We start from the raw sequence: 25,053 nt of genomic DNA, 5'->3' as shown, positions 1-25,053 counted from the left end.
TTTGATCAACATAAATATATAGCTGTGTGTATACTAATGTTACAAGGAAAGTTTGATCGTCTCGTAATTTAGCCTAACGTTTAGGTGGCGATATACTAAAGGTTCTAATTGTATTAAACCCTCACCCTAACTGTTTATTAGGACCTTATTAAACGCTACAATCAGGTTTAGGGCAAGGAATCCCGATAAGATTATCAATTAAATCTACTAAGGCATATAACGGAATATCAGGTGTCAGGAGCCACCGACGCATGACAAAACATCTATGTTACACTAACAATATTAATTAAACATATTTATTTTATGTTTGTTGTCATGTTTTTAGCAACAATACTTCTACACAAATAAACTTGAGGTCAGGTTTTTCTTATACAATATTTTTTTATTTAAACAAAAAGCTTTTACCACGATGTCAACACGTAATGGATTATAAACATAAAACATAGATAAAGTTTAGGTCTAAATATTAAACAAAATGAAAGGAGTTTAAATTTGTTGGCGTTACAACCTTTTAACTAAAACATAACATTTTATTCACTTATAATCAAATATTTTTTATTGTAACAGTATTTAAAACCATAAAACTTATAACTTTGATGTTTATCTTAAATAATTTTACACATTAATTCCATTTGTACCTCGCGCTAATTAACCACCAAACATATCTTTTAAGGATCATTGTTTAAAATAGGTGTGTACTTAGGGGGTTGTATGTTATTATCCACATTAAAACTTTAGGCAAACAGTACGGTTGTTTGGGTAATCAAAATATTCCTAGTTGTGTTTTTCTTATCACTTTTATAAGATGAAAAGTTTTATAAATTTTGGGGAAAGGTGTGCTGTTATGTTTTAAACAATTAGTTAACGCCGAGCTCAGTGGCAAATAGTGTCGTATTGGTACTGCCCGAAACCAACCTCTTTAAAAAAATACTTTTGTGTGCCTAATTTACTACCATAATATACCACACTACTAGTAAAATCAAATTTTCAGTTAAATAACAAATTTGGAGGGTGAGCGTCATCGCGCGGTCGTTACTAGGTTGTTTTTTAAACACAGTTAATGCCATAACGGTATAAGTTTAGTTGTTAAAAATTTGCTTTTAGAAGACATATTAATTTGGTAGCATCTTAAAAAAACAACAATGTAGTTATTGTTTGCATTTAAGATCATATTATATAAGGGTATAGTTATGGGATATATATGTGTGTTTTTTGAAAATCGTAATTTTAAACCCCCCAAAATATTAAATATTTTTAGTTTGGTTTCGATCCAACCGCTGTCATTAATTTTAAAAAGTTTAACGTTTTTTTTACTGGGCAAAGATTTTAAATAGTTCACTTTTATTCACCAGGTAGCGTGAAAAAAATGAAAGCTGGTTCTACGCAAGACAAAAAGCTTCAAAATTCTATATTCGAATGTAATGTTGTAAAGTGAAATTAAATTTAGTCAGCAGCTTATGATTAAAAATTTGTTTTTTTAAAGACCCGTTTATTTAAAAGTATTAAAAAAACAACAACGTAGTTATATTGTTAATATTTTAGATCATATCATATGAGAATGTAATAATGGGATAATAGTGTAACCTATTTTTGACAAGTAGTCTTTTGTATAAAAGCCGTATTAATATTTATTTTATTTTATTACGTAAATTTTCGTACAATCGTTTACTAACTCGTAACACGAATACTCCATATATAACATTTAATACACTTTAACAAACAAATCACGTGATACAGCCCACGTGATAGAGAGAAGAATTTAACACGGGACTAAATCCAGATAACAACTTTGAGTAAATATGAAAATGGCTTATTTGTTACAATATGTAAACCATTTTTTATTTTATCGAAAATCGAAATTTGAAAAACCAAATTGAATAATTTTAGCATGGGTTCGAACCTCTACGCTGTCTTTATTCTTAAACAAGTAAAATAAAATAAAATCGCCTCGAGGTTGTAAATAGTTGACAAACGAAAATCAGGTAGCGTGGCCGAGTGGTCTAAGGCGCTGGTTTTAGGCACCAGTCATTTCGATGGCGTGGGTTCGAATCCCACCGCTGCCATTACTTTTTTAAACATTTTGTCATTTAAATCCAACCAGCCCACATGACAAATATATATATTTTTTGACAAAGTAAGAAAGAGCTTATTTTGCACATGTCAAAACGCTTTAAAACTTCATATACATTGAAATGTAAAGTGGGAAATTGGTATAAATCTTAGTTAGCAGCTACCATACTACCATACTACTATTTTTGCTAAACAATGCAGCTTAAGCAAAAAATAATTTTAACGTTGGCAGCGGTTGGATTTGAACTCGCGCTGTCGTAGGGCCAGGAGCGTTAGTAACAGCATTTGATCACTCGACCAAGCGCCTGATTTCAACCTAAAGAAAGATCCAGCGCGCCATAGTAATTTAATTACAACATTTTTACGTGTTTTTCTCGATTAATCAGTTGATAAGAATTAATTTCTGAACGGGGCAAAATTCATTTGAAGTCTTAACACACAAATCTTTTACCAGTAATTTTTTTTGTAAGCTATCATAACTTTGACAATTTTTAAGTTTGGTTGAACAAAGATATATAATTTTAATTGTTTTGTAGCAAGGTTGTTATAGGTTTAGGATTAGAATAACCTGCAATAGTAAGTTATCTTTATTAAAATGTAAGGTCTGTGAACCTTTAAATGATAATGAAGGCGATTCTACTAAATGTCCAATGCTTAGAATCTGTGCTTCGCTAAGGGGTTTGTGGCATGTTTTGATTAACTAAGTGTATAGCTAGCTGTGTGTATACTAACAATATTAATAATACATATTTATTTTTTGTTTTCTACCAAGTTTGCGGTGCTAAAGTTCATTACGATATATTAATAATTTGAACCCTAGCAAGTTATGTATGTTACTTTGTATATAACACATTAGGTTCTAACAGTATTTTATAGCTAGGTTGTCATGTTTATAGTAACAATATTTCTACACAAATAAACTTGAGGTCAGGTTTTTCTTATACAATATATTTTTATTTAAACAAAAAGCTTTTGCCACGATGTAAATACGTAAGACACAATAAACATACTATTAACCATCAGGTAGCGTGGCCGAGTGGTCTAAGGCGCTGGTTTAAGGCACCAGTCATTTCGATGGCGTGGGTTCGAACCCCACCGCTGCCATTACTTTTTTAAATATTTTGTCATTTAAATCCAACCTGCCCACATGGCAAATATATATATTTTTTAAGCATCTTTTGACAAAGTAAGAAAGAGCTTATTCTGCACATGTCAAATCGCTTTAAAACTCCATATACATTGAAATGTAAAGTGGGAAATTGGTATAAATCTTAGATAGCAGCTACCATACTACCATACTACTATTTTTGCTAAACAATGCAGCTTAAGCAAAAAAATAATTTTAACGTTGGCAGCGGTAGGATTTAAACTTGCGCTGTCGTAGGGCTAGGAGCGTTAGTAACAGCATTCGATCACTCGACCAAGCGCCTGATTACAACCTAAAGAAAGATCCAGCGCGCCATAGTAATTTAATTACAACATTTTTACGTGTTTTTCTCGATTAATCAGTTGATAAGAAATAATTTCTGAACGGGGCAAAATTCATTTGAAGTCTTAACACACAAATCTTTTACTAGTAATTTTTTTTGTAAGCTATCATAACTTTGACAATTTTTAAGTTTGGTTAAACAAAGATATATAATTTTAATTGTTTTGTAGCAAGGTTGTTATAGGTTTAGGATTAGAATAACCTGCAATAGTAAGTTATCTTTATTAAAATGTAAGGTCTGTGAACCTTTAAATGATAATGAAAGCGATTCTACTAAATGAACAATGCTTAGAATCTGTGCTTCGCTAAGGGGTTTGTGGCATGTTTTGATTAACTAAGTGTATAGCTAGCTGTGTGTATACTAACAATATTAATAATACATATTTATTTTTTGTTTTCTACCAAGTTTGCGGTGCTAAAGTTCATTACGATATATTAATAATTTGAACCCTAGCAAGTTATGAATGTTACTTTGTATATAACAAATTAGGTTCTAACAGTATTTTATAGCTAGGTTGTCATGTTTATAGTAACAATATTTCTACACCAAAAAACTTGAGGTCAGGTTTTTCCTATACAATATTTTTTTATTTAAACAAAAAGCTTTTGCCACGATGTAAATACGTAAGACACAATAAACATAATATGAACCATCAGGTAGCGTGGCCGAGTGGTCTAAGGCGCTGGTTTAAGGCACCAGTCATTTCGATGGCGTGGGTTCGAATCCCACCGCTGCCATTTATTTTGTAATTTATTTACACACCTAGAATACTCTTTACTATGTCCTGTTTAACTTTTAAAATACTATTGGCAAAATGAAAAAAAAACTGGGCAAGGCAAAAATCTTCAAATCTTTTCAAGCTTGAATGAAATGCGTTAAAGTGAAATTAAACATAGTTGGCAGCTGATGTTTGAAAAATTGTTTCTTAAGACATGTTTACTTGGATTTATCTAGAAGAATACAACAATGTAGTTTTTGTTCGCATTTAAGTTATATTATATGTTGATGTAGTTAAGGGATAATATGTTCATTATTATTTAATTTAAAACTCAAAATTAAATATTTTTAGCTTAGGTTTAAACCCTATCGCTGTAATTACAACATTTGCATGTTTTTCACGATTAATCAGTTGATAAGAAATGTCCAATGTTTAGAATCTGTGCTTCGCTAAGGGGTTTGTGGCATGTTTTGATCAACATAAATATATAGCTGTGTATACTAATGTTACAAGGAAAGTTTGATCGTCTCGTAATTTAGCCTAACGTTTAGGTGGCGATATAATAAAGGTTCTAATTGTATTAAACCCTCACCCTAACTGTTTATTAGGACCAGACGATCTCCCTAATTTAGTAAAGCCTAGGATACCCCGCTTTAACGGTTCACCGTAAAAAACAATTTGGCTAACTCTGTTATTTATATTAACACGTGCGGTAGATGTGTAAACTTACTTTTAATAATCAATAAAAACTACTAAAACAATACTTGCAATAAAAACATAAGAGTAATAAAACAGTATAAAAACAATACAACTACACCTAACCGCACCCAAGTCAAAACTACTTTTGATAGACGCCACATACAACAGTAAACGCTACAATCAGGTTTAGGGCAAGGAATCCCGATAAGATTATCAATTAAATCTACTAGGGCATATAACGTAATATCAGGTGTCAGGAGCCACCGACGCATGACAAAACATCTATGTTACACTAACAATATTAATTAAACATATTTATTTTATGTTTGTTGTCATGTTTTTAGCAACAATACTTCTACACAAATAAACTTGAGGTCAGGTTTTTCTTATACAATATTTTTTTATTTAAACAAAAAGCTTTTACCACGATGTCAACACGTAATGGATTGATTATAAACATAAAACATAGATAAAGTTTAGGTCTAAATATTAAACAAAATGAAAGGAGTTTAAATTTGTTGGCGTTACAACCTTTTAACTAAAACATAACATTTTATTCACTTATAATCGAATATTTTTTATTGTAACAGTATTTAAAACCATAAAACTTTATAATTTTGATGTTTATCTTAAATACTTTTACATATTAATTCAATTTGTACCTCGCGCTTATTAACCACTAAACATATCATTTTAAGAATCATTGTTTAAAATAGGTGCGTACGAAGGGGGTTGTATGTTATTATTCACTTTAAAACTTTAGGCAAACAGTACAGTTGTGGTTAATCGAAATATTCCTAGATGTGTTGTTCTTATCACTTTTATAAGGTGATAAGTTTTATGAATTTTGGAGAAAGGTGTGCTGTTATGACGTGTTTTAAACAATTAGTTAACGCCGAGCTCAGTGGCAAATAGTGTCGTATTGGTACTGCTCGAAACCAACCCCTTTAAAAAATACTTTTGTGTGCCTAATTTACTACCATAATATACCACACTACTTGTAAAATCAAATTTTCAGTTAAATAACAAATTTGGAGGGTGAGCGTCATCGCGCGGTCGTTACTAGGTTGTTTTTTAAACACAGTTAATGTCATAACTGTATAAGTTTAGTTGTTAAAAATTTGCTTTTATAAGACATGTTAATTAGGTAGTATCTTAAAAAAACAACAATGTAGTTATTGTTTGCATTTAAGATCATATTATATAAGGGTATAGTTATGGGATATATTGGTGTGTTTTTTAAAAATCGTAATTTCAAAACCTCTCAAAAAATTAAATATTTTTAGTTTGGTTTCGATCCAACCGCTATCATTAATTTTAAAAAGTTTAACGCTTTTTTACTGCCGCAAGATTTTAAATAGTTGACTATTAATAATCAGGTAGCGTGGCCGAGTGGTCTAAGGCGCTGGTTTTAGGCACCAGTCATTTCGATGACGTGGGTTCAAATCCCACCGCTGCCATTATTTTTGTATTTTGTAAATACACGACCATTATATTTCCTGCTGTATTGGCGTAGTTGGTTTTATTTTTTTAGCAGCCTTTGGCAAAAAAAATGAAAGCTGGTTCTGCAACAAACAGGTAATTAAATATAATAAACAAACAAAAAATAATTTTTAACTCGTTTTCAAGTTAATAATATTTTAATATACATTAGAGTAAATTTTTATTGCCTAATTTTATTTTTTGATTTTTAATAAACAAACAGGCATTTAAATATAAAATAAAACAAAATCAAAATGTAGGGTTTATCTAACTTTACCTGACGTGACCAACAATAGGTTGATCAAAGAATAAAACAATACCAATAATGGGCCCAGAATTGCAACTGTCTAACTTGACTGATACAACAATTAAAATACTCTACGATGTATTCAAATCAGTACACAAGAAAAATGAACGATAAGTCAATTCAAAAAAATATGGTAGAAATATCAGAATTTTTCTTATATTTTTTTTATAAAAACACGATTTTTAAACCAAATAACAGAACAATGTAACTTTTGTTTTACTAAATAATATTTTACTAAAAGAATATCGCTTAGAACATTGTTGTTGCACAATTCAATATTTTACGTCATTAGTCCTATTTACATATATATATATATATTAATAACTCATTTTTTGTTAATTCACCTATAAAAATATTAATATGCTTAATGTGGGTTTGTAAGCTAATATCGTCATTTAACGTTAGTTTGTTTTTCGGTTGTATTTCTGTTTCCATCAGTGGCGGTAGAACCAAGTTGTGTGGCCTCTATATTATTTGCTCTAGTTTCGATATCCGGCACGGCTGTGAGAGTGTTGCTAGAGGTGTGAAAACACCGTTTGTAAATCTGTCAAAATAATCAAAATTTATAAACAAAAAACCGCTTATGTGTAAATTTTTAGATTATTGTGATGCTTTTAGTATACCAAATACTACAAAATATAATAAAGTCGTGCAAAATGTCACCTGTATAGCTATGCAGAAGATTAGAGCTTCTACGACTTGGTAGAGATAGTAAACTAGCGGGTATGAATACATTTCCAAGATCATGCAAGAGCATCTTTAAAATTTTGTAAATAAAGAACTTTTAATGATACAAAAGATTACAGAAATAAAAAATACAAAAAACTTAAACTGGGTTTGTGATACTTATTTTTTTTAGTTTTTTATTAAAAAAAAAACTAAATTTTGTAATAATCCAATTTAAAAAAAAGGTTTTTTATAACAAATATATTACAATTTAGTTTTTTGTTGTTAAATTTTTTAAAATAGTAAACGTCAAAAAAGATCAACAAACCCGTAGTTTAGTTGAATGATTGCAGTACATAGTTGGGCATTTTGTGTTCCTGTTTCTATTGCAATAGTTCTTCTCTGTTTGTCCTTGATGCATTCAAGTTTAAACAGTTTAGCAATTAAGAAAGCAAGAACATATCCAAGCAGGTATCCTATACAACACATGAAATTGATTAAGAAACAAACATTTATCTTGCTTTTATTGTTGTAAGACCTCAATAATAAACACTTAAACAAATGATGTTCTTTAGTAATGCTTATTAAAAGTACAAGGGTTAACATGCTTAAGAATAGCTAATACAGCGTTGTGCAATTCCTTAAAAATTACATATTGTCGGTTATACGAAAAAAATATGGAGTTCATAAATTTACACATATAATCTGTTGAATATTATTTACTAACCTAATAAAGGAAGGGCAAATGAAAATTTCCAATAAACTTCAGGTATCGTGAAAGCAGTGGGATAAAGTAAAATACCAATCGTAGCAGAACCAGCAATAATTACAAGACCTATTATCATTCCAACCTATGCAAAATTGATTGAACTTTTAAATAACAAAAACACAATTGCATAAATTTATTTGACTTAAAATGTTTGTATTATATAAATGTTAAATAAACCAAGCTACATTAAACTGTAACAAAAGCTAAGATACAGAAAATAAGTTGAGAATAAAAACAAAAGCTTACGTTAATTTTATGATGAAAATAAAAATTTAGTGCAAATTTAGTGTATTTTAAATCACAGCCTACCGTCCCCAAAATTTTTGCAATATTTGGTTTAAAATAATTGATCAGAATTCCGGCTGCAATAGGAATTATAAACGCCAACAAAATCATACCTTAACATAAATAAATAAACATTAAACAAAATATTTATGTTAAAAAATATTAATTCACTTCAACATTCTAAAAAATTTATACTAAACCTTTGGCAATAAAGTAACAAAAAGTACGAGTGTATTGTGGTATGTAAAAAATACACTTACATATGTTTAGATAAGGAATTTCAATTGTGTTATCCACAAGTGAACTACCGTAAATAAGCAAGCATAAAGGCATCATTGCAAACGCCATTACTGTTGACATTGCAGTCATTGCAACACTACATACAAAATAATATGATTTAATGTGAATAAAAGTAATTTAAAAAACATTGTATTTTAATAGTAAATTGAGTTTTGTTATACTACTAGCATTCAACAGAGTGTGGGAAAACAAAAATTACTTTTTTAGGTAACTTTATTCAATAGAGTGTGGAAAATTAAAAATTACTATTTTAGGTAACTTTAAATAGAAAAATATATGTTTACTTTAGTTTCTAAAGTTCTAAGTGTTTAATACAGTTTAACTAAACTGTTATTTACAGTTTTAATTTAAAAAAGGGTAATTCAAAACAATAGTAACACAAAATTTAACTTTGTATATAATCAAAAAGGATATATAGAGTATATCTTAAAAAATAACAAACACTCTACTCTAATAAACAAAAATTGTTTTTATCTTACCTCAAATCCAAATCTCCATTGCACCAATAAGTTACAATGTTGGAAGTATTTCCACCAGGTAAAGTTCCCATGATAAGAACGACAAGTGCCTTTGCTTGTGAAAGATCGAGCAGTTTGCCAACAACAAATGCACACAAAGGCATTATACCAAACTGGCACAAAAATCCTGTTACAAAAATAATATAAAGCCATTCAAAATTTTAAAAAAATCCTAAAATTATTATTTAAATACTAACCATATGCATATTTATTGTTTAAATTAAAGTTATATTACGTGAATATCAACAAAATACCGATAAGAATTCCCCAAGGCCTTACAATGCGCTGAACGATTTTCTCGGTTTCGACTTTACAACCCATAGCAAACATGATAATAGATACACATGCTACCAAACCAATGCTTAGCATGCGACTGTTGAAAAAAAAACTTATGTCACGTTTAATTATATATTGACTTGTCAGCAGAGTTGGATTCCTATATCTTTGGACAGTACCTGTACTTTGCTCTTGTTATATTTCTACAGCCTGGCAGTTCCAAGGTGATGTCTGAGGCATTTGTAAGATTTCCACATGCATCATTAAAATCTAGTAGTATTATAAATAACGAACTTTACTAGGATTAATAAAATACAGTACATTATGACATATCTTACAATGATATATATATATATATATATATATATATATATATATACACAAATACATTTATATAACGAATTATTTTCCACGACAGTATTATTTACATAAAGATTTAGTAATATTGCATTTTACTGATTGCATAACAACAGTGTCTTACCTGGTATAAATGTTGTATTTAAATCATTGAAGACCATTTTTGTAGCATTTATCAAGGTTGTACTATATAACTTTTCTGTGGTTGAATTTATACTTAAGCTATACCATAACTTTGTGGTGGTATTCATGTTAAGCTTACTTCACAACATTTTATATGAACCAAGACAACTTGACTATCATAGTATTATTTTCATTTTAAGCTACTGTAGTTTCAAGCTGGGCATCAAAGCTCATCGCGGCAAGGTTTAAAAAGTTATGCTTCAGGTCGTTGCAAAACTTTTTATCATCGAGCAATATTAAACTTTTTACAGGCCGTTGCATAAGTTTGCGAAATAGTTCGGTTTAGTTTATTAGTTGTTATTATTAGTGAATAAAATTTGAACAACATACAACACATCGAGAGTAAACATTTACATAACAAGAGTTGTGCCTTTAAACATATTGCCCCTAACTAACGGCGGAATGAAACGATAAAGTTTTATAAGAACACTATTTAAACAATAGATAACGACAGTCCAATATTGTTGCAGTATATTGTTATTTAACTTTAAAAGTTTGATTCTGCAAAAGAGTAATTATATTTTACATTTTAACAAAACAACAACCTTTACCTACTGTACAAGTTCTATTTATACCAAATCGTTGTATTCCTTGTGATCACTTATTACAATTTGTACTATGTGAGTTTTTTGTTGTTGCCCTTATACTTTAGCTATTCATTAAGTATTCGGTGATGCATTTACTTGGACTTACTGTACAATGCTTTAATTAAATTTGAACAAGCTGTATGCTATCAAGGTAAGCTTGGCGTAGAAAATATATTCTAAAGTCGTTAAAAAAATATTTTAAAGCAATTAACATTAGTATTATACGTTGTACATGATTGCAAAACAACTTCTAGTTTTATAGTTTTTAGTATATAAAAATATGCGAACATATAGGCGTCGTGTTTGTATTGCATTATCATTATAGTAAAGGTATGCGTGATCGGCAGATATTAAATAGTTACGCATACAAACATCGGGTAGCGTGGCCGAGTGGTCTAAGGCGCTGGTTTAAGGCACCAGTCATTTCAATGGCGTGGGTTCGAATCCCACCGCTGCCATTACTTTTAAACAAGTAATTAGTTTTTTATTGTCATAAAAAAGTAAATAGTTAAGAACTTTACAACTGGTAGCGTGGCCGAGTGGTCTAATGCGCTGGTTTTAGGCTCCAGTCATTTCGATGGTGTGGGTTCGAACCCACAGCTGCCACTAATTTTGACCAAAAAAATAAAAAAAGGTTTTGCAAACACGTAAACTAACTTTTAATTTGTGGAAATAGACTTAAAATAAAAAAAAATAGAGTTAAAATATTTTTTATCACCAATTGTGTTATGCTAATTTACGCCGCTCGAAATTTCTCTTTTTTGTTGTAGCAACTAAAAACAAGTTTCATTTCCTTTTCAGTTTTAAATCAGGTTGTTTAAGGCAGTCGATCTAACCAAAAACAAACATTTTTGTAGTATATTGTTGTTTAGCTTAATCAGGCTGATTGTGCAAAATAGGTATTTAATTTTTCGTAAATGCAATACATATCGTCTAACCTGTTGTACATGTTGTATTGATATTAATCCATAATATTTCTTGTTTGCATTTATTGCATTTTGTACTACATATCTCTTTTGTTGGTGCATTCATCCTTACGCTATATAAAAAAATTCTGTAATTGCATTTACGTCGGGCGTACTTTACAATGTTTTAATTGAACCAAACAAGCTGTATGTTATTACAGTCAACATCAAACTAGACGTCTTTTACCCTTATCTTATCGCGCCAGGGCATATAAAATCTATCGAAAAAGTCGTTAACAAACATTTTGGATTTAAAACCAATTAAACGTAGTCTTCTATGTAGAATATGCATGCAAAACAACTTTAATTTCATTTTTGTTAATATATAAAAATATGCGAACATTTAAGCGTAGTGTTTTCATTACAATTAAAGAAAAGGTAAGCGTGATGGTATAAAATAGTTATGCACACACACACGGTAGCGTGGCCGAGTGGTCTAAGGCGCTGGTTTAAGGCACCAGTCATTTCGATGGCGTGGGTTCGAATCCCACCGCTGCCATTACTTTTAAACAAGTAATTAGTTTTGTAGTGTCATAAAAAAGTAAATAGTTAAGAAACTTAACAAAAATTACAACACATTTCATATTGCATTATCATTATAGTAAAGATATGCGTGATCGGCAGATATTAAATAGTTACGCATGCAGATGTCAGGTAGCGTGGCCGAGTGGTCTAAGGCGATGGTTTAAGGCACCAGTCATTTCGATGGCGTGGGTTCGAATCCCACTGCTGGCATTAATTTTAAACAAAAAAAGAAAAAGGTCTTGCAAATACATAAACAAATTTTTTATTTGTGTTATTATAGACTTGAAAAATTTCGACACACATCATCCATTTTTTTATTACCAATTGTGTTATGCTAATTAACGCCGCTCGAAATTTCTTTTTTTTGTTGTAGCAACTAAAAACAAGTTTTATATCTTTTTCAATTTTAGATCAGATTTTTTTAGGCAGTTAATCTAACCAAATAACAAAAGTTTTATAGTATATTGTTGTTTAGCTTAATCAGGCTGATTGTGCAAAATAGGTATTTAATTTTTCGTAAATGCAATACATATCGTCTAACCTATTGTACATGTTGTAATGATATTAATCCATTGTATTCCTTGTTTGCATTTATTACATTTTGTACTACGTATCTCATTTTGTTGTTGCATTCATCCTTACGCTATATAAAAAATTCTTTAATTGCATTCACGTCGGGCGTACTTAACAACGTTTTAATTGAACCAAACAAGCTGTATGTTATTAAAGTCTGCGGCAAACTAGAGGTCTTTTACCCTTATCTTATCGCGCCAGGACGCATAAAATCTATCCAAAAAGTCGTTAACAAACATTTTGGATTTAAAAACAATTAAACTTAGTCTTCTATATAGAATATGTTTGCAAAACAACTTTAATTTCATTTTTGTTAATATATAAAATTATGCAAACATTTGAACGTAGTGTTTTCATTACAATTAGAAAAAAGGTAAGCGTGATCGGCAGGTATAAAATAGTTATGCAAACAAACACAGGTAGCGTGGCCGAGTGGTCTAAGGCGCTGGTTTAAGGCACCAGTCATTTCGATGGCGTGGGTTCGAATCCCACCGCTGCCATTACTTTTAAACGAATAATTATATTTTCTTTTTAAACCTTCCACCTTTTTGCAATAATTACGTTCTCATTAATCCTTTGTCTAAAACCTTTTGTTTTATTATAATTACTATTTTATTCCTTTGTTAATATTGTCAAAGTGCTAACAAGTGCTAAACAAACTAATTGTCAATTTCACCAAAAAGTGTCTCTAGTAAGTGATTTTTTATTTACATTTGTATATAGTGACAAAATTGAGGCATGCAAACACCTAAACTAATTTGTTTTTTATTTTGTTATATAATAAAAACACATTACAACACATACCATCTATTCCGATTTTTTGATTTGATTTTAAGTAAGACTTAATTTGGATTGTCCACCCGGCGGGTTCGAAAATTTCGACATTCGGGTAACTGGCTCAGAACCCCCCTCACCAGAAATTTTTTTATAACATTAAAAATGTAAAATTGATAAAAAATGGGTTGGCTTTTGTTTAACTTACAGTTTCTAGTATTATATTTTTTATGTTTTGTATGCCGCACGAATTTTATGAATAATAACATATTTTTTTAGATTTATTTTAGAAATCAATTCATACTGAAAACGTTACCTGAAAAGCTCCATCCAGATTGGTGCATTGCTCGATGCCCTGAACCGCGTGAAAAGCGCTCTGGAAGGTTGTTCTCGTTTGCTGACTGGTACCCGCGATTGAATGACTGCAACCTATTAATATTACCAGTTTAATAAACAATGATTTATCAAGATAGAAATATTTTTACAGGCTAACAATTAAATTCAATCGAGAAACTATTGATAGTGTTGCTTAATGTTTTAATTGTTTTATTAATCTAGTCCAAATTTGCATATTAGGCAAGAAAAAATTTCTTATGGTAAATTTCGCACTACAAAATTTTTGTAAGTAATGAAGTAAATAAACAATGTTTGTGAAGTGTCCAGTATAAACGTTTAACTTACTTGACAATCCGCAAAGACAATTTTCCCATGACATATAACAACGTCTGGTACCATCGTGCATTCAAGACCTTCAAAAACGTTCGAGCAATCAGGCTTAGTAATTTTAAAGGCTTCTGCTAACCTAGAAAGACTTTTTGGTTTGCCATTTTTCCATACAACCAAATCAGCGTTCGAGCCGACCATAATATGACCTCTTTGTGGAAACAAGTTGAAAATTTTTGCTGCGTTAGTACTTGTAAGAGCAACAAACTGATTTTTGTCGATAAATCCTGTCTCCTAAAGTGTAAATATAAGTGCTTTAGAATGTCAGTACACTTAAATTTTTTAATACAAAAAACTATTAACACCGGCTTTAAGTTATTAAATGTTATTAGATAACGTTTACTTTTTAGAAATTAGATACTGTATTAAAAATATTTAAAATTGATGTTTTTTTATTTGTTAGGCTTACTCTTAAAAAGTAGCCTTTACTCTTAAAAAGGTTTTATTTAAAACGTAATTTTACCACGGCACTGCTCCACAACGCCATCATGCGCTCGTAAGCCCCGTTTGTTCCTGGCGGAATTTTTTGGCAGTCATTTTTGCCGAGGTTAAACTTGTCGGTGTTCGTGTAAACACAATGCCCGCTTGATACGCATTGCAAATTTCCACTAAAAAGTAGTGTTATTTAACAGCTTGTTAAAATTATTGATTATATTTAAGTAATTAAAGAATTTCCGTTGCGTACCTTGAAATAGCTTCTAGTAAGTGTAACTTAGCATCAGGGTGATTCCGTAAGGGAGGCCAGGTAATACCTGAACTTGCATTATTCCATGATACATGATGGTAATCAGATCCATCACGAATTAAGGAGACAGCCATCAACTGTCCAAATATTGGTTTACCTATAAGTTATTTAAAATATAATTGAAATCATATTTAACAAAATAACGAACAAAAACTTACATCAAACAAAATCAATTTCACTTTTGTAATTATTTTAAAGGAAAGTTACTAATCCAAAAACAATTTTAAGATTTTTATGTTAAAAATTAATGGCAGCGGTGGGATTCAAACCCACGCCATCGAAATGACTGGTGTCTTAAACCAGCGCCTTAGACCACTCGGCCACGCTACCTGTTGTTAATTTTTTACTTACTTATTTTCTTACCACGAAATGAAACTAATTTTTTGTTTAAAAGTAATATTATCTATTCAAGTTTTTTAAAAGCAATCCGAACTACAACATAAAATCAAAGAAAAAAATATTCTTAAGTGTTGTAAAAATATAATAAATCTGTCATTCTAGCATCGTTAATGATTTTAATTGCCTTCTTGCTTGTAATATTCCAGAAAAACAAAGGACAGTCAACCAAAACACCAATAGTTATTGCTCTGCCTACTGCATCTGCTTCAACCTGAAAATATATTAATCCATTATATTTCTTGTTTGCATTTATTACATTTTGTACTACTTATCTCTTTTGTTGGTGCATTCATCCTTACGCTATATAAAAAATTCTGTAATTGCATTTACGTCGGGCGTACTTAACAACGTTTTAATTGAACCAAACAAGCTGTATGTTATTAAAGTCAACATCAAACCAAATGTCTTTTACCCTTATCTTATCGCGCCAGGGCGTATAAAATCTATCCAAAAAGTCGTTAACAAACATTTTGGATTTAAAACCAATTAAACTTAGTCTTCTATGTAGAATATGTTTGCAGAACAACTTTAATTTCATTTCTGTTAATATATAAAAATATGCAAACATTTAAGCGTAGTGTTTTCATTACAATTAAAGAAAAAGTAAGCGTGATCCGCAGGAATTAAATAGTTATTTAAATTAAAAGAGGTAGCGTGGCCGAGTGGTCTAAGGCGCTGGTTAAGGAACCAGTCATTTCGATGGCGTGGGCTCGAATCCCACCGCTGCCATTTAATTTAACCAAAAGATGAGAAGATTTTGCAAACACAATAACGATTTTTTTTTTAATTTGTGTAAGAGACCTAAAAAATTACAACACATTTTATCTATTTTTTTATTGCCAATGGTCTTATGCTAAATAACACCTCTTTGGATTTCTTTTTTTGTCGTAGCAATTAAAAATAAGTTTCATTTCTTTATCAATTTTTAATTACACTTTTTTAGGCTGTCTATCTAAACAGATAAAACAAGTTAATTTTAAACAAGTAATTAGTTTTGTATCGTCGTAAAAAAGCAAATAGTTATAGAACTTTACAACTGGTAGCGTGGCCGAGTGGTCTAAGGCGCTGGTTTTAGGCACCAGTCATTTCGATGGCGTGGGTTCGAATCCCACCGCTGCCATTCATTTTAAACAAAAAAAGCAAAGGTCTTGCAAACACATAAACAAATTTTTCATATGTGTTAAAATAGACTTGAAAAATTTCGACACACATCATCTATTTTTTTTATTACTAATTGTGTTATGCTAATTAAAGTCTTTGTTTATGATTTTGTCATTTTTCCCGTCGCATTGTTGTAATATTAATTGTATATCGTATTTATTATTATGGTTCGAAATCTTAGATTTCGAAACATATTGTTATTGTCAGTGTATTTATTATGGTTCGAAATCTTAGATTTCGAAACATATTGTTATTGTCCGTATATTTATTTTTATTTTTATTCTTACTAATCCGAATTTTGAAATCGAATAACTTTTGATTTTGTGTATATAAATCTCTAAAATTTTAGTATGTTGTTTATTATCATATTGTGTTTCAACCCTCCTATTTTGATGATTTAAATATCACTAATTACTAATTAATAGGTGTTTATTTATTAAAATTTAAAGTTCGTTATTGAGTTTTCAAATTTTGGTCAGTTATATGTCATAACATTAATAAGTCAAAAATGGATTAAAAATTTAATTTTTGTTTGTTTATTATATTTAAATTCTTGTTTGTTTATTAAAAATTAAAGTTTAATATTAAGCAATTAAAATTTAGTATAATGTATTTTATAATATTACTAATTAAAATACATATTAAAAAAAATAATTTTTGTTTGTTTATTATATTTAAATGCTTGTTTATTAATAAAAAATCAATTTTAGGCATTTAAAACTTGTCTAATGTATATTCTGATATAAACAACTTAAAACTGGGTTAAAAAATTAATTTTTGTTTGTTGAGTATATTTAATTACTTTTGTTAATTAAAAAATTAAATATTGATATTTTAAAATTTTTGAAATAATTTTGTTCCAAAATTTTCTTATCCACGTTTTTAGTCTAATAATTGATTATGTAATATTAAATTTATTTATTTAGTTAATATTCAAACTGGGTTAAAAAATTAATTTTTGTTTGTTGAGTATATTTAATTACTTTTGTTAATTAAAAAATTAAATATTGATATTTTAAAATTTTTGAAATAATTTTGTTCCAAAATTTTCTTATCCACGTTTTTAGTCTAATAATTGATTATGTAATATTAAATTTATTTATTTAGTTAATATTCATAATTAAGTAATGTTTATGTATAATTTTATTTATTAACTAGATTTATTTGATAAATAAAATATGGTTCGAAATTATTTGATTATGTTTAGCATAAATTTTTATAAACAAAAAAAATATACTTACACCTTAACTAAGAATTTTACATATCTTTAATTTTTAATAAACAAACAAGCATTTATATATATTATACAAAAAAAATTAATTTTTTAACCCAGTTCTATGTTGTTAATATCAAGATATACATTTTACTAAATTTTAAATTCCCAAAATTGATTTTTGATTTTTAATAAATAAACGAGCATTTAAATAAAATAAACAAACAAAAATTATTTTTTAAACATGTATTTTAATTACTAATATCATAAAATACATTATATTAAATTTTAAATGCTTAATATCAAACTTTAATTTTTAATAAACAAACAAGAATTTAAATATAAAAAACAAACAAAAATTAAATTTTTAATCCATTTTCGAGTTATTAATATTATGATATATAACTGACTAAAATTTGAAAACTTAATAACGATCTCTAAATTTTAATAAACAAACACCTATTAATTACTAATTAATAATATTTAAATTATCAAAATAGGAGGATTGAAACACAATATGATAATAAACAACATACTAAAATTTTAAAAATTAATATACACAAAATCAAAAGTTATTCGATTTCAAAATTCGGATTAGTAAGAATAAAAATAAAAATAAATATACGGACAATAACAATATGTTTCGAAATCTAAGATTTCGAACCATAATAAAGATTAATTTTAAAAATGATCAAATGATTTCGAACCATATTTTATTTATCAAATAAATCTAGTTGTTTTTATTCTTTCTAGCCAGAATTTTGAAAGACGATAACTTTTGTTCTTTAAAAGTAAAAGTTCTAAATTTTTAGTATGTTTGTTATTATCCCAACGAATCGCAAACCTCCTATTTACGACATTTAAATGTCACTAATTACTAATTAATATATTTTATTATTAAAATTTAAAGATTAAATTTTCTGAAATTTTAATATGTTGTTGGTATTATTATTTTGTATGTTGCTATTTAAAATGAAGATTTAACTCTAGCTAAATATCGTTTAATCATTATTTTAGTTTTTTTATAAAAATCAGTGTGAGTTTAACGCTTGAATAATTTAATAGCGTTCTGGTCGCCGTCAAAAATCGTCCTTTTCGCTGTCTATTAAAGTAAAAAATATTGGTTGAAAAAAGTATAAGTCAAAAATGCGTAAAATATTTTTTTTAATTGTTTTGTTATTATTATATTTTAATACTCGTTTGATTACTAAAAAATTAAGATCGGTATTTTGCTTTTAAATTTAGTTTACCTTTCTATTACAATATCAATGAATGCGTGTTCGTTTGTTAAAATTAGGTTTAAATATAAAAAAGTTCATATTTAAATTTATAATTTAATTAATAAACCTACTAAATAAATTATATTTATAAAAAAGAATCAAACGATTTCGAACCATATTTTATTTATCAAATAAATCTAGTTTACTTTTATCATTGTGCAAAAAAAAAAATAATAATAATAATAAAGTCGCTCGAAATTTCTCTTTTTTGTTGTAGCAACTAAAAACAAGTTTCATATCTTTTTCAATTTTAGATCAGATTTTTTTAGGCAGTTAATCTAACCAAAAAACAAAAGTTTTATAGTATATTGTTGTTTAGCTTAAACAGGTTGATTGTGCAAAAGAGTAATTTTATTTTTTGTAAAAACAATACATATCGTCTAACCTGTTGTACATGTTGTAATGATATTAATCCATTGTATTCCTTGTTTGCATTTATTACATTTTGTACTACGTATCTCATTTTGTTGTTGCATTCATCCTCACGCTATATAAAAAGTTCTTTAATTGCATTCACGTCGGGCGTACTTAACAACGTATTAATTGAACCAAACAAGCTGTATGTTATTAAAGTCTGCGGCAAACTAGAGGTCTTTTACCCTTATCTTATCGCGCCAGGGCGTATAAAATCTATCCAAAAAGTCGTTAACAAACATTTTGGATTTAAAAACAATTAAAAGTAGTCTGAAATATGTTTGCAAAACGACTTTAATTTCATATTTGTTAATATATAAAATATGCAAACACATAAGTGTAATGCTTTCATTATAATTAGAGAAAAGGTAAGAGTGATCGGCAGGTATAAAATAGTTATGCCACCAAAACAGGTAGCGTGGCCGAGTGGTCTAAGGCGCTGGTTTAAGGCACCAGTCATTTCGATGGCGTGGGTTCGAATCCCACCGCTGCCATTACTTTTAAACGAATAATTATATTATCTTTTTAAACCTTCCACCTTTTTGCAATAATTACGTTCTCATTAATCCTTTGTCTAAAACTTTTTGTTTTATTATAATTACTATTTTATTCCTTTGTTAATATTGTCAAAGTGCTAACAATTGCCAAACAAACTAATTCTCAATTTCACCAAAAAGTGTTTCCAGTAAGTGATTTTTTATTTATATTTGTATATAGTGACAAAATTGAGGCATGCAAACACCTAAACTAATCTGTTTTTTATTTTGTTATAAAATAAAAACACATTACAACACATACCATCTATTTACATCACCAAGCTTAGGATTATTCTTTTTCGTTGTAGCAAAGCAAATCCGATTTTTTGATTTGATTTTAAGTAAGACTTAATTTGGATTGTCCACCCGGCGGGTTCGAAAATTTCGACATTCGGGTAACTGGCTCAGAATCCCCCTCACCTGAAATTTTTTTATAGCGTTAAAAATGTAAAATTGATAAAAAATGGGTTGGCTTTTGTTTGAATTACAGTTTCTTTAATATTTTTTATGTTTTGTATGCCGCACGAATTTTATGAATAATAACATATTTTTTTAGATTTATTTTAGAAATCAATTCATACTGAAAACTTTACCTGAAAAGCTCCATCCTGATTGGTGCATTGCTCGATGTCCTGAACCGCGTGAAAAGCGCTCTGGAAGATTGTTCTCGTTTGCTGACTGGTGCCCACTAACGGATAATCCATTTACGGAAACTTCGCCGCCAAACGCCAACTGCTGTTTCGCATTTCTAGCCTCTCTGCGTTTTAATTTCTCGTAAATGTAAGGAGGAAAAGTCGAGCAAGAAGTCAGATCACCGAGCGATTGAATGACTGCAATCTATTAATATTACCAGTTTAATAAACAATGATTTATCAAGATAGAAATATTTTTACAGGCTAACAATTAAATTCAATCGAGAAACTATTGATAGTGTTGCTTAATGTTTTAATTGTTTTATTAATCTAGTCCAAATTTGCATATTAGGCAAGAAAAAATTTCTTATGGTAAATTTCGCACTACAGAATTTTTGTAAGTAATGAAGTAAATAAACAATGTTTGTGAAGTGTCCAGTATAAACGTTTAACTTACTTGACAATCCGCAAAGACAATTTTCCCATGACATATAACAACGTCTGGTACCATCGTGCATTCAAGACCTTCAAAAACGTTCGAGCAATCAGGCTTAGTAATTTTAAAGGCTTCTGCTAATCTAGAAAGACTTTTTGGTTCGCCATTTTTCCATACAACCAAATCAGCGTTCGAGCCGACCATAATATGACCTCTTTGTGGGAACAGGTTAAAAATTTTTGCTGCGTTTGTACTTGTAAGAGCAACAAACTGATTTTTGTCGATAAATCCTGTCTCCTATAATATATATATAGGTGCTTTAGAATATAAGTAAACTTAAATTACTCATTACCAAAAACTATTAACACCGGCTTAAAGTTATTAAATGTTATTACATAACGTTTACTTTTTAGAAATTAGATACTGTATTAAAAATATTTAAAATTGCTGTTTTTTTATTTGTTAGGCTTACTCTTAAAAAGTAGCCTTTACTCTTAAAAAGGTTTTATTTAAAACGTAATTTTACCACGGCACTGCTCCACAACGCCATCATGCGCTCGTAAGCCCCGTTTGTTCCTGGCGGGATTTTTTGGCAGTCATTTTTGCCGAGGTTAAACTTGTCGGTGTTCGTGTAAACACAATGCCCGCTTGATACGCATTGCAAATTTCCACTAAAAAGTAATGTTATTTAACAGCTTGTTAAAATTTTTGATTATATTTAAGTAATTAAAGAATTTCCGTTGCGTACCTTGAAATAGCTTCTAGTAAGTGTAACTTAGCATCAGGATGATTACGTAAGGGAGGCCAGGTAATACATGAACTTGCATTATTCCATGATACATGATGGTAATCAGATCCATCACGAATTAAGGAGACAGCCATCAACTGCCCATATATTGGTTTACCTATAAGTTATTTAAAATATAATTGAAATCATATTCAACAAAATTAACGAACAAAAACTTACATCAAAACAAAATCAATTTCACTTTTGTAATTATTTTAAAAGGAAGTTACTAACCCAAAAACAATTTTAAGATTTTTATGTTAAAAAGTAATGGCAGCGGTGGGATTCGAACCCACGCCATCGAAATGACTGGTGCCTTAAACCAGCGCCTTAGAGCACTCGGCCACGCTACCTGTTTATAAATTTTATTTACTTACTTTCTTACCACGAAATGAAACTAATTTTTTGTTTAAAAGTAATGGCAGCGGTTGGATTCGAACCCACGCCATCGAAATGGCTGGTGCCTTAAACCAGCGCCTTAGACCACCCGGCCACGATAACCAATAATATCTATTCAAGTTTTTTAAAAGCAATCCGAACTACAACATAACATCAAAGGAAAAAATATTCGCGTTGTAAAAATATAATAAACCTGTCATTCTGGCGTCGTTAATGATTTTAATTGCCTTCTGGCTTGTAATATTCCAGAAAAACAAAGGACAGTCAACCAAAACACCAATAGTTATTGCTCTGCTTACTGCATCTGCTTCAACCTGAAAATAAATAACAAAAAACTTAAAAAAAATGAAAAAGGTTAAGATATTAAAAAAATAATCACGTAAAATATCCATACAAAAAAAGAGTCTACAAAATAAATATGATATTTATTGTTTAATAAGTTTACATCTTCATTTCTTGTGAGCAAAATTCCTTGAGGTAGTGCCTTATCTGCTGAATTTAGGTCCTTAGCCAAACTTCGGATCAATGACCCATTTTCAGCATGCACTAATGCTATACAACCCAATAACTTGATATGCGAAAATATCTCGTAGAGCTAAAAATAAAATCTATGATATTAAATTTAAAGTAATTTTATCTACATTACTTTAGCTTTAAAGCAATTTGGAGACTTATTATTTAAATAGTAAGCTAAGTTCGGAAATTCAAAAAAATAAAGTTTTATATTTAAATCTAAGTTTACCTCACTATCATTTCTTTGCCACATGTCACTCAAAAACACGCGGAATGAGTTTACTCCATGCTCCTTTGCTAACTTTGTCATGCTTTTTTCTACGTCATCATTCCATGACGTCACATTCACGTGAAAACTGACATCGCAGCACCGGGTCGAGCTTAAGTCGGATCTAGCCTCAAAGGCCGGCAGCAAGTGACCGTTTTGGGCGGACGAAAAATCAACTTTAAAAATTTATCTTATCTTATAATATACGTTTTGGTTTATACTGTAATTAGATTTGTATGGCTTTTAATAAAATGCAGTTAATTTTATTGACCTTTTATATCTTAAAGACTGTGATTTACAAAAACACAAATATTTACATTGTGGTAAACTAGAAAAGTAAATTTAGCAATAGCGTAATTCTTATGGAATCACAAAATGTAATGATATCGAATGGAAGGAAGCTGCCTCAAAAGGTTACATAAGAAAAGAAAAAGGAAAAACGCACCGATACGCAATAAAACACACAGGATTCGGTAATGAAAATATTTAAGCCACAACACTGTAATATAATTAAATTAAAATACTTACAAACCGTTGTTGTTCCGCCTAGCAAAGCAGCTCTTGTTCCGCTATAAAAATCGTCAACAGTTGCCACATTTTTTGTGGCACAATCTTCGATATAAGGAGATGATTGGAAGTTTGTGGAAACGTCTATTCCCCCCGGTAGTATTAGTCCACCATTTGCGTCGATTGTTTTCACACCTCCAGGCACAGTAAGGTCAGTTCCTAATTGTCTGCATAAAAATTGCTTTGTTGTGAAAGGAATGGTGAAACCGTGGTATGTCGCATTTGTATAAAGGTATAGGCCTAGACTGTTTTTTATTATTTACCAAAAAGCTATGTTTAATAAATAAGCGTTTTCTACTCTGCCAAATACAACTTAAATGGCCGAAATAATACAAAACATACACCTTACACTTATGTAAAGGCGTTGGCGCCAACCCTACTAAATTAAAACCAAAGAATACAAAACAATGTTTTAAAGTATTGTATATGTAAGGGTATTGTATATATACGGAATGAGTGTATATCATTTAAAATCTTTAAATTAAATCAAAAAATCTTGGCTGTTAAATTTACCTTATTTGTCCATTTTCCACGTAGACGTCAGCGCGAAAGGTCTGGTCATGATTAACCACTGTCCCACCCTTAATCAATAATCGCTCGCACTGCAAAAAAAATCAAAATAATCAATTCTCGAAGTGATGCAATAATATGACGTAATTAATTTGAATGAAAAAACCTAACGTAAGAGCTAAATGTTATCCGCCCGATAAAATTACGGTACCTAATGTAATATTTTTAGACTTTTTAATTGTAAACATGGTTAATCACAGTGAAATATGTGAATAGTAAAATTAAATACCGCTATTTTAGGAATTGACTTTTTCGGCGGGCCTGAGTGGAAATCCATATTTGGTCACAAGCTTTAAACTTCAAATTATTATTTTTTACCACCAAGCTTCTACTAGGTTATAATATTACCACAACTAAAATAAATAAAAAATCCTTTTTTTTTCTATAAAAAAAACTATTGCAGCCTATACAAATATTGGTATTACAACTATGTATTACTTTTAATTAAGTGAATCATATACTGAAAAACTAAGCCACTAAAAAATTAAAACCCGTTTAGCTACATTTTAAGATGTTCTGTAATTCCTTCCCAAACTAAATTGGGCTACAAAACGTTTACACTAAATAAATATAACCTCCAACATCAAGTTATAAAAAAATAAATGTAAAAAATTCTGTAATTTATAAAACAAAAATAATCCCTTAAACTAAGTTATATCTAAATACAGCAGATGTTGTTTTTAAAGTGATATATAACTTAATTAAATGCCAATTTTAATTCTAAAACCAACCGGTGCTATGTCATTGCATAAACTTTTTAAAAAATACCAAATACTTTCAATGTAATATAGATTGTTTGAAAAAGGTGATGCCGACTTTTTACTTAAAACAAAATGTCGTGGAAATAGATAATACTTGCTTAAATT

At 29.4% G+C, this 25,053-nt stretch overlaps 2 protein-coding genes and 12 non-coding genes across 14 annotated transcripts; 10 read left to right on the top strand and 4 right to left on the bottom strand.

Annotated features, from left to right (window-relative positions):
• The first annotated feature begins 1,981 nt into the window (after positions 1-1,981).
• On the top strand, positions 1,982-2,063 carry Trnal-uag (transfer RNA leucine (anticodon UAG)). The gene has a single exon. It is a non-coding gene; the product is annotated as a tRNA-Leu (tRNA).
• A 1,029-nt stretch (positions 2,064-3,092) lies between these two features.
• Positions 3,093-3,174, top strand: Trnal-aag (transfer RNA leucine (anticodon AAG)). The gene has a single exon. It is a non-coding gene; the product is annotated as a tRNA-Leu (tRNA).
• A 1,041-nt stretch (positions 3,175-4,215) lies between these two features.
• Trnal-aag (transfer RNA leucine (anticodon AAG)) lies at positions 4,216-4,297 on the top strand. The gene has a single exon. It is a non-coding gene; the product is annotated as a tRNA-Leu (tRNA).
• A 2,058-nt stretch (positions 4,298-6,355) lies between these two features.
• Positions 6,356-6,437, top strand: Trnal-uag (transfer RNA leucine (anticodon UAG)). Its single transcript has one exon. It is a non-coding gene; the product is annotated as a tRNA-Leu (tRNA).
• Positions 6,438-7,157: 720 nt separating this feature from the next.
• LOC145753595 (ileal sodium/bile acid cotransporter-like) lies at positions 7,158-15,880 on the bottom strand. The gene is made up of 15 exons (XM_082570034.1): positions 15,824-15,880; positions 15,544-15,622; positions 14,953-15,109; positions 14,731-14,875; positions 14,347-14,501; positions 13,861-13,973; positions 9,760-9,850; positions 9,559-9,677; positions 9,266-9,431; positions 8,747-8,862; positions 8,511-8,599; positions 8,160-8,283; positions 7,761-7,908; positions 7,430-7,523; positions 7,158-7,310 (listed from the first exon to the last, which is right to left on the bottom strand). Exons 1-15 carry the CDS (start codon positions 15,878-15,880, stop codon positions 7,158-7,160), a joined length of 1,806 nt encoding a protein of 601 aa, XP_082426160.1.
• Trnal-aag (transfer RNA leucine (anticodon AAG)) lies at positions 11,084-11,165 on the top strand. The gene has a single exon. It is a non-coding gene; the product is annotated as a tRNA-Leu (tRNA).
• Trnal-aag (transfer RNA leucine (anticodon AAG)) lies at positions 12,090-12,171 on the top strand. The gene has a single exon. It is a non-coding gene; the product is annotated as a tRNA-Leu (tRNA).
• Positions 12,326-12,407, top strand: Trnal-aag (transfer RNA leucine (anticodon AAG)). Its single transcript has one exon. It is a non-coding gene; the product is annotated as a tRNA-Leu (tRNA).
• Trnal-aag (transfer RNA leucine (anticodon AAG)) lies at positions 13,189-13,270 on the top strand. Its single transcript has one exon. It is a non-coding gene; the product is annotated as a tRNA-Leu (tRNA).
• Trnal-aag (transfer RNA leucine (anticodon AAG)) lies at positions 15,261-15,342 on the bottom strand. Its single transcript has one exon. It is a non-coding gene; the product is annotated as a tRNA-Leu (tRNA).
• Positions 15,881-16,449: 569 nt separating the features above from the next.
• On the top strand, positions 16,450-16,531 carry Trnal-uag (transfer RNA leucine (anticodon UAG)). Its single transcript has one exon. It is a non-coding gene; the product is annotated as a tRNA-Leu (tRNA).
• Positions 16,532-19,891: 3,360 nt separating this feature from the next.
• Trnal-aag (transfer RNA leucine (anticodon AAG)) lies at positions 19,892-19,973 on the top strand. The gene has a single exon. It is a non-coding gene; the product is annotated as a tRNA-Leu (tRNA).
• Positions 19,974-20,315: 342 nt separating this feature from the next.
• LOC145763451 (dihydropyrimidinase-related protein 2-like) lies at positions 20,316-24,523 on the bottom strand. The gene is made up of 11 exons (XM_082574895.1): positions 24,417-24,523; positions 24,131-24,219; positions 23,579-23,784; positions 23,012-23,226; positions 22,715-22,864; positions 22,463-22,583; positions 21,832-21,988; positions 21,610-21,754; positions 21,105-21,380; positions 20,609-20,852; positions 20,316-20,435 (listed from the first exon to the last, which is right to left on the bottom strand). Exons 1-11 carry the CDS (start codon positions 24,462-24,464, stop codon positions 20,353-20,355), a joined length of 1,734 nt encoding a protein of 577 aa, XP_082431021.1. The 5' UTR covers positions 24,465-24,523; the 3' UTR covers positions 20,316-20,352.
• Positions 22,142-22,223, bottom strand: Trnal-aag (transfer RNA leucine (anticodon AAG)). The gene has a single exon. It is a non-coding gene; the product is annotated as a tRNA-Leu (tRNA).
• Positions 24,524-25,053: the final 530 nt, after the last annotated feature.

The sequence above is a fragment of the Corella eumyota genome, chromosome 1, assembly GCF_963082875.1.
Source record: "Corella eumyota chromosome 1, kaCorEumy4.1, whole genome shotgun sequence".
Classification (NCBI taxonomy): domain Eukaryota; kingdom Metazoa; phylum Chordata; class Ascidiacea; order Phlebobranchia; family Corellidae; genus Corella; species Corella eumyota.
This window is presented reverse-complemented; position numbering and strand designations above follow the sequence as displayed.